The 9,004-nt window shown below is 42.2% G+C and overlaps 1 protein-coding gene across 1 annotated transcript in view; it reads right to left on the bottom strand.

Annotated features, from left to right (window-relative positions):
• Nucleotides 1-2,134, bottom strand: part of LOC113212232 (uncharacterized) — an 11,124-nt gene extending 8,990 nt beyond the window's left edge. The window contains exon 1 of the mRNA XM_052274255.1: nucleotides 2,020-2,134. Coding sequence (XP_052130215.1) covers nucleotides 2,020-2,106 — 87 coding nt within the window. The 5' untranslated portion in view covers nucleotides 2,107-2,134. The remainder of the gene's footprint in view (nucleotides 1-2,019) is intronic.
• Nucleotides 2,135-9,004: the final 6,870 nt, after the last annotated feature.

Genomic DNA, 9,004 nt, shown 5'->3' with positions numbered 1-9,004 from the left:
TTTGGTCCAGGAAGCGGAAGCAGGGGATAATGCAAAACCACAAGTTTTCAGGAAACACCAAAAACTGTTTTACGCTACAAATTCAAAACAATTCTAAACTTTTATTTTTCACTCTTATTCTATGAAGACTGCTTGATAAAATGGCGAGGATAGAATATTCGATATCGACCCTATCTAGATTTTAAACATGTATATTAGGGTGGAGTGAACATCTGGGATCTTAAAAGTCGACATAAATTATTGTACTTCAAGATATCCTAAGACTAGCTGCAGGGTCGATTTGGAACTATGGGAGGCCGTTAGGCTCCTGCAAAGGGCCTAAAGTTATGTCTGCAGGGCTAAAACACCACTTTTTGACCTCCAGGGGTCAGTCTAGGGGTCATCCGGGAAACGGCTATCTCTTCAAAGGTGCGGAATACATCCAAGTAAGTACCCACGAAGTTTAAACCTGCTGCACCATCGTCTTCAGCCTGGCCTTTCGACTTTTGTGTCCAAAAAACGCTCTTTTTAATTACCTAAAAAAGTGTTTTTCACTCATATCTTTAAAACCATCGGTTTAACAGGAAAAATAAATAAAATGAAATCGTCTTGTCGTGTCGAGATGCATCAAGTACATCTCCTGTTGTCATATCCGTATCCGTTCGACCAAAGTTTGGGACATGTGGTCAAAAATCGCAATTTTACTCTGGAAACCCAAGTGTGTACTTGAACACACAATATTCTGCATACCTCACATGTATGCAGAATATTCTGTGTACTTGGCAAGTACACAGAATATTGTGTGTATACTTGGTCAAGTACACAGAATATTGTGTGTACTTGGTCAAGTACACACAATATTCTGTGTACTTGACCAAGTACACACAATATTCTGTGTACTTGACCAAGTACACACAATATTCTGTGTACTTGACCAAGTACACACAATATTCTGTGTACTTGACCAAGTACACACAATATTCGGTGTACTTGCCAAGTACACAGAATATTCTGCATACATGTAGGTATGCATAATATTGTGTGTTCAAGTACACACTTGGGTTTCCAGAGTAGGCTGTTTTTGGTCATCAGACTCAGGTTTTAGCCCTGCAGACCTAACTTTCAGCCCTTTGCAGGTGCCTAAGGACCTCCGATGGTTCCAAATCGGCCCTGCAGCTAGTCTTAGGATACCTTGCAGTACAATAATCCATTTCGACTTTTAAGATACCAGATTTTCACTCGACCCTAATGTATATCCCATAAAAAAATTTGCGTAAAGGGAGAAAGGTCGAGTTAATTCTAAAAAAATAATGGAGTTTGGAGGCAAGAGCTTACAAAAGGAGTTCTCATCTAAATGCTATATCATTCATAAGGGGTCAATTCGATTTGTCTCCTTATGCATGTAAAACCTAGAGGTGGAAAGGGATAGGTCTACTTGACTCATTTTTCATTCCGTCGTACCTCAGGATCTATGGCACGTAGGCGAACAGTTTTTTCGGAAAATGTGCCAGTTTTTCTGTGGATTAACGGCCACTAAAAGACTCAGTTTGGGTTATGTCAGTTAATCCCTTCTTCCGCTTCCTGGATCAGTTGACATATGTTTTGTTACGTTGAAAACACAGCGCTTGCTTGCTATAGCCGAATCGCAAAACAATCGAAAACTTTACTCTCCTATGATCGAGAACAATCGATTTCACCACGTGGTCTGCGGGCTGTCTGTTTGGATCCGGCTAACTTCACGGAGGCCATTCGTTCGTATTGTCATAAGTTACGGAGCTTTGGGGTCGGGTAGAGTATTGCACACACACACACACTAAGTGGAAAAGGAAATTTTTGTATCTAGGAAAGATGCGTTCTTAAGCATGGCTCTAGCGGATGGCAATTTGCACGTGAACTTAGTCTTTAAAAATGCAAATTCAAATTTGCTAGAGATGTGCTTAAGGGCGCATCCCTCCTAGATACAACATTGTCCTTTCCCCATATTTAGACTGCAAACCGCGTTCCTTCCATAGATTTTGTTGTGGACACCAATCTACTTACTGTTGCGTATCTTGAGTCGAACTGAACGATCTGACAGCAAAGACTGGGCGCTTTTGTAGTAAGCTTGGACCACACGAACATTTCCATTATCTCGGAAGTCTAGTCACTCCGGATTACTATCTGTTACGTCCCTATGTTATCATGTGAGAACTGATTCGCTAGCTCTTATGTTGAGGCTTGGGTGAAATGGCTACCCAGGTGAAAGGACCTTCACTTATTCTCTGAGATGTTTCTGTGATTGGCTGAGCGATTAGCGAAAAAAGTTCATTCTGTTTGTTTTCTTTGTCTGACTGTCACGATAACTCGACAGTGTCCCAGAAACTAATTTTACTGTCATATGTACCGAAAATGCTTTTTGGACGAAATTAAAATCCTTTTCAAAGGCGATGGTAAAGCGAACAAGCTAGGCCAGCTCTTCCGCCAAACCAAGTTGCCAGCTTCGCTTCGCTCCACCGGCAACTCGGTTCGGCAGGGAGCGGGCCTAGCTTGGCCTGCCGGCGGCGTTTGTGACGGGCCTTCGGCCTGTCCCTTCTGAATTTTTATGGTGTCATATAGCTTCTATCGAAAAACGGGCCTTCGGCCCGTTTGAGTGACGGCTCGCTTTGAACCATCTTTTTGCCAGGAACCTTTGCTGTCTACTTCGTAATCAAAACTCAACAAACGAAGCAGTCTTTTCACACGCTGAACATCTTTGGCTGTGTGTGCCGCAGTTTGTAGAATACATGCAAGTTATGCCAAATCCCTTCTAAGTTATTGATGTTAGCTTTTGGATCCAATAACACACCTATGAAAAAAATATTAAAGACTAGAACCAGAATAAGTTAAATATACTTCCAGGCCAATATGATTACGCTAAAATTACTGATAGGAAGGCAGTAGCTTGTGAAGTACAACAAAAAAAACGAAATAAATCGACACCTGAGAAGAACAACCGCTTACCTCCGCGGACTGACAACAAACCCGCTAACCTCTGCAACCCTCAAACAAAACCGCTCACCCCTGGGACACGAAAACAAAGCCGATTAAATGACTTTTTTTACACATTTTTAGATACGGGTATCAAAATGATCACTGAAAAATTCTCTTTCGAATGATACCCATGTTTCAGAATTTGTAAAAAAAGTCATTGAAGCGGCTTTGTTTGCGTGTCCCAGAGGTGAGAGGTTTTGTTTGAGGGCTGCAGAGGTAAGCGGGTTTGTTTCCAGTCCGCGGAGGTAAGCGGTTGTTCTTCTCAGGTGCCAAAATGTTTGCTTCTTTTTTTTTTTTTTTTTTTTTTTTTTTTATGCATGGGAGTGTACACATTTTTGGCTGAGCGATTAGCAAAGCCCATTACTCCAGTGACCGGAAAAGTTTCATTCTGTTTGTCTGTCTGTTTGTCTGCCCGCACGCACTCGAGAAGGAATAGGGTGTTCCAGGCAATCTAAAACAGAAGTAGGAAAAGAACAAACTCACTGACCTTTCTGTTTCCGTAATGGCTCTGATTGGTCCAGCTAATCACGTGCCTCCGCGGACTTTCAGGTATGAGAAACTGTCCGATCAGTTTCGAGCTCCCCTCCATAGGATCGGACCAAATTACCATGGTAGTTTCTCATACTGGGCGGACGGAAGCAGATAAATCAGTGAGTTTGTTCTTTTCCACTTCCGTTTTTGATAGCCTGGAAAACCCTTTTGAGAGAGCGATCTGGAAATTAGATGGTCGTTTTGTGTCATAAAAAAGACAGATCGAGTTCGAAGATGAGCATTGTAGCTCACAAATTGACTCTTAAAAAAATCAAAAACCACAGATTGCAAAATATTTTTTTTTCAAAAATATTTTGATGGGCTCCTTAACGGTTCTTCGTGAAAGTAGAACCCCTCGAGCGAAAATTTCGTCCGTTTTGATCTATCTTGTATCGTTTGGGTTCTAGGTGGCGTTTCTTGACGAAAATTTGGTGAAAATGACCAAATGGTCAATAAGGTGTTCCAGGCAATCTAAAACGGAAGTAGGAAAAGAACAAACTCACTTCCCTTTCTTTTTCCGTAATGGCTCTGATTGGTCGAGCTTATCACGTGCCTCCGAGGCCTTTCAGGTATGAGAAACTGTCAGATCAGTTTCGAGCTCCCCTCCATATTTGAGAGGTTAGGATCTGACCAAACTGCCATGGTAGTTTCTCATACTGGGCGGACGGAAACAGACAAATCAGTGAGTTTAGCCTGGAACACCCTATTAAATCGTAAAAAAGGATTCATTTCGAAAAATTGTAAAGGAAGTAATGCTTAAACCACGCATTTGGCGTCGAACCACACCCTCCTTTTAGCTCAAGGTTATAGCTATATGAGCACCAGGCAGCGTACCGGTGTTTCGTGGAACATCGCGAAGCCTGTTACGCGAGACGTGGTTTGGCGTACATAAAGCTAGTATTACTGATGTGCCACCATATAAAAAGCCCACTCTTCTGCTTAGAAGAAAATTTTGAACCGACGCCATACTCCTCAGACGTAAGTGTTCTCCTGAAAAAAATTAAACTGTCTGTTTTGGCCATTTTGGTAATAAAAACTCCCTTTTGTGAGGAAACAGTGAAAGCCAAACAGACGACATCTTAGCCCAGGGGACTCATCTTTTACGATTTACCCCTTTGGAGACCATCAACTATTTTCTTAAAATTATTTATTTATTTTTGGGCCACTTTTGTGACAGAATCTCCCTCTAGTGCTTAAACGGTAAAGGATAGAGCCAAACGGACGAAATTTTCGTCTAAAAGTCTCTAATTTCACAAGTTAACACTTAGGAGACCATTTAAACATAAACATTTTTTTCCCACTTCTTGGACAAACTCCAATATTTTGTTACCCCCTCAGACCCATTCAGGGGTGGTTGCTAGGATTTGCACCAACCGTATCGTTGTCCAGAAGTGACAACAATAATACCCTGAAAATTTCAGACACCTAGGTCGCGCTCTTCTTGGGAAATGGACAGACGGACGGACGAACGGACGGACAGATACAGGGGCGATGGCATAAGCCCGCTTAAACAGCCTTTAAGCAAAAAAGCGGACTAAAAAGGTGTATACGCGTGTTTTTATTGTCGTCCACGACGTCTCTGAGATGAATCTCCGTCTTCGACTCGTTCGGACAGGCTGATGGGAGAGGGGGTAAGGGGGAAGTACGACGCACCGGACTGCAAACGTTATTATTGGCAGTCTTTGTTCCTGAAGTTGGTCCTACGATAATATAGCGCGAAAAATCCGACAGTTAAGGCAATGTAATAGTCGTGTAATAGATGCGTAATGGTTACGTAATTGATCTGATAGTAAGGTAATAGAGGTGATGTATAGGTAATAGATAGGAAATAGAGGTAAAATTTTAGTAGTTGGGCCACGATTTTGGAGAGTAGATACCCCCTCGACTGGAACCTGAAGGAGAAAAGTATGACTGATCGATCTTCTTGCCTATGCACGCTCATTGTCTGACCGGCATTCCAAGGATATCGTTCACCAATCAGCGTTCAGGAGGAAACAGATCGGGCAGCCATGCTTTTCTTCTTTAGGTTCCTGTTAGCTAGCAGTGTAACATCCTATTCCGAGAGTCTATTTGATGACTCCGCACTATCAATGTCGTACACCCTTAGACAACTGATGGGCACTATCAGTAATGCTTCTGCGGGCAGTGGCCCGATGACGCTCTCTCTTCAACTCGGTAATTGGCTGAGCGATTAGCGACGCCCATTACTGCACCGACCGAAATAGCTTCATTCTCTGTGCAGCGGAATAACCTATTCATACTCTTTTTCATTTTTTTATTTGTTGTATTTCACGTTTGGCGTCATTTAAGAATATCCCTGGGAGGAAATTTACTTTCTTTAGAGTATAATCCTAGATATTTTTAGAGGTGTGTTATTAAGTTCACAACATCAATAAATTAAAATGGATTAGGCAAATTCTGCATAAGCTTAATTCTTCAAACCACTGCACACACAATTAACAGTGTACGGTGCATTGAGAGAATGCTGTAGTGGTTGAGTTTTATTTGTTTTGGAAAGCAAATGTACCTAGTAGAAAGGTGGTTTGAACCTGTTGTGAAGTAATTTTAAAATGCCTCCACTTAAGCGCCATAGAGCCACTACTGTAAATAACTGACTGTCAATTGTCTCTGTCAAGTCTATATAAGTGATTGCCGTGCTCGGAATAAACCTCTGTGATCTGCTGATCAGATCAATCTACTGCTGTTATAATCTGCTGACACTCCTCCAAACCCTCAAGGTAAAACAGAACCGAGTTCTCAACAGGACGGGCCAAAGGCCCGTTTTCTGATGTAATCTTATACAACACTACGACAAAATCTGAAGAGACGAGCCGAAGGCCCGTACCAAACGCCGCCGGCAGGCCAATCGGGGCTCGCTCCATGCTCGCTGCCAGCTCCGCTTCGCCCCACCGGCAACTTGGTTTGGCGAAAGAGCGGGCCTCGCCTGTTTTCGGGGGAGGCTCCTCAAAACCTGAGGCGAGATCTGAGGAGTTTCCTCAAATGTGGGATGTGCCCAAGGTTTTCCATTTTTCCTCAAAAGATGAAACGTAATTTAACAGTGAGTCTAGCACAGGGAGTCTTTTCCCCCATGGCACTCTCTCCCCCGGCTCTGAGTCTCAGTACTTCTTATAGGAAGACCACGACCTTAGCCTTGCCAGTCAGATAATCTGAGGAAGAAAGAAGGGAAAGGAAGGGGGTGTGGTAGCGCGCTGGTTGCCTCCGCCAGGGCCGGAGTAACGTCAGAGCCTGGCGGTCGCACTCAGGGTGACTCAGTGGCGTACGTCACACACTCGTGTAAGACGCACGTATGTGCAAAGGGCAGAGTCAGGTGTAGAGGCACACAAGTCTCAACGATTTAACACAGAACTGGCTTGTCATGGTACAAAGCAGTCCGCCTTCGAGTGGTGTATGGGTGAGCGAGCAGTGGCAGCGTCTTACTCGGTATCTTCTGTCTCCTTTCCTATCACCTGACGCAGACGCGTGGGAGTAAGAACATGCATGGTGCGGCACTCTTTTGTTTGTAGACAAAGAGACGCGAAACGTTTTGATCACTAAAGTCAACCCACGGTGAAAAACATCTTCGTAATTTTACGACATATTTTGTCTTTGTGATTTACAGAATATGTTGTGATTGTACGATAGTTCTCACTTGGTCGTCAAGGAATTGCAAGTCGTGACATGATTGAAATTTTACAATTTAAAGTAGTAATTGGCAGAGCTTTAAAGCAATATAAGATAAAGAATCTGAATAAGAATAAGAGGCGAAGCCTTATCAATCGAGTGGAGTAGCCCCCAGGAGTTTGGGAGATCACACAGCTGGAATAGCCACAGACATTTGTGCCAAATGTTCAAATCTGAACTTGAATCTCTACTAAATCGGGCAGGCTCAGAGGCAAAAAAAGGGACCAACAAAATGAAAATTGGACAACTTATTCTGTGTAATGTATATAAAAAGAAATTTGTAGTGAAATGCTGAAAAATATTTATCTTTTAAGTTTTGAAGTTTTTCTATTTTATGAGTACTTGTTCAGTCTGTTTTTTTGTTTTGTTTCTTTTATCTTTTTCAATTCTTAGTTTTGTGTGACCTAAAGGTCTAGGCATTATTAGTATTTTTGTTACAGTTAAGGCTCTTATTTATTTAATTTTTGGAGTTGACTACACCTCTGAAGTTTTCGTTTCACTTTAGTGCTAGAAAAGCACAGAAGTGGACATCATTATTCTACTACACATGAAGTGCAATATCTCATGGAGAAAGTTACAATACTATCCAAAGATGTTCAGCTCCGTTTGTTTTTGAGCTGAGCTGTATTTGTACTTTTGTTCACAAAAGATTTAACTTTAAGTTTAATTTTGGGTTGTGATAACTAGGATCTTTTTTATTTAAGCTTTATTAGAGTTCTCTAATATGTATTTATCATACTGAATTTGTCCTGTGATTACCCTAAGAAATACTTATTTCAGCTCTATTGGAGTGCTATTTGTTGAATTTGGGCTGTGATTACTCACAAAAATGTTTATTTCAGCTCTATTAGAGTATCATTTTTGTTGAATTTAGGTTGTGATTGTCATCCCATCATAAATGTTTATTCAAGTTGTTTCTATTAAAGCAATTGCATTATTTCACAAGGTAGATGTACGCCAGACCACGTCTCACGTAACAGGCTTCGCGATATCTCATGAAACACTGTTACGCTGCGACGCGCCTGGCATACATCTACCTTGGCCTGCGGCGCTGACACCCGAGTCGGGTAGTGGGAAAATGTACACCAAGGTACGGGCCTACGGTCCGTCAACGGCCAATCGACTCAATGAGGTATTTTACGAATGAGAACAGAAGGAATCCCGGCTTTTGGACCATAACAAGTCGCAGGTCACTGGGGCCTAACGACACGGTTTCTCGTGTACCAGATTTTTGAGGTTCTCAGCTTTAAAATGATATAGAACTGTTATGACTTCTTTTCAGTTTTAGCGGAGATACGCGAGAAACCGGGCGCTTGGTCATGGCTTTGTTATGGTCCGGGAGCAGACGTCGGCCGGGATTCCTCCTGTTCTTCTTATTCGTAAAATACCTCATTAAGCATGGAGGATTGAAATTTTTTTGGCCTATTTTCGCCAAAAATACCCTCTAGCACCTCAACGGTTTGAGCTAGATCAAAGCGGAGCAACAGGGCTCTACTTTGATGAGTTACCCCTCAGGAAACCATAAAAAAAATATTTTCAAAAAACGTCATTTTTGGGACCCGTTGCTTTTGATTTTTTTAAAATCAAATTTTTGAGCTAGAATGCTCATCTTCGAACTCGACCTGTCTTTGTGTGGTACAAAACGACCCTAAAAATCCCAAGTCGCTAGCTCAATTCATTTTCGAGTTATCGTGCGGACAGACAGACAGACAGACCGACAGAAAAAGTTTTTTCTGACCAGACGGAGTAATAGGCTTCGCTAATGGCTCAGCCAACTAGCTGTATGTACGCCAGACCACGTCTC

The sequence above is a fragment of the Frankliniella occidentalis genome, unplaced genomic scaffold (genome assembly GCF_000697945.3).
Source record: "Frankliniella occidentalis isolate FOCC.00 unplaced genomic scaffold, Focc_3.1 Scaffold363, whole genome shotgun sequence".
In the NCBI taxonomy this organism is placed as follows: Eukaryota; Metazoa; Arthropoda; class Insecta; order Thysanoptera; family Thripidae; genus Frankliniella; species Frankliniella occidentalis.
This window is presented reverse-complemented; position numbering and strand designations above follow the sequence as displayed.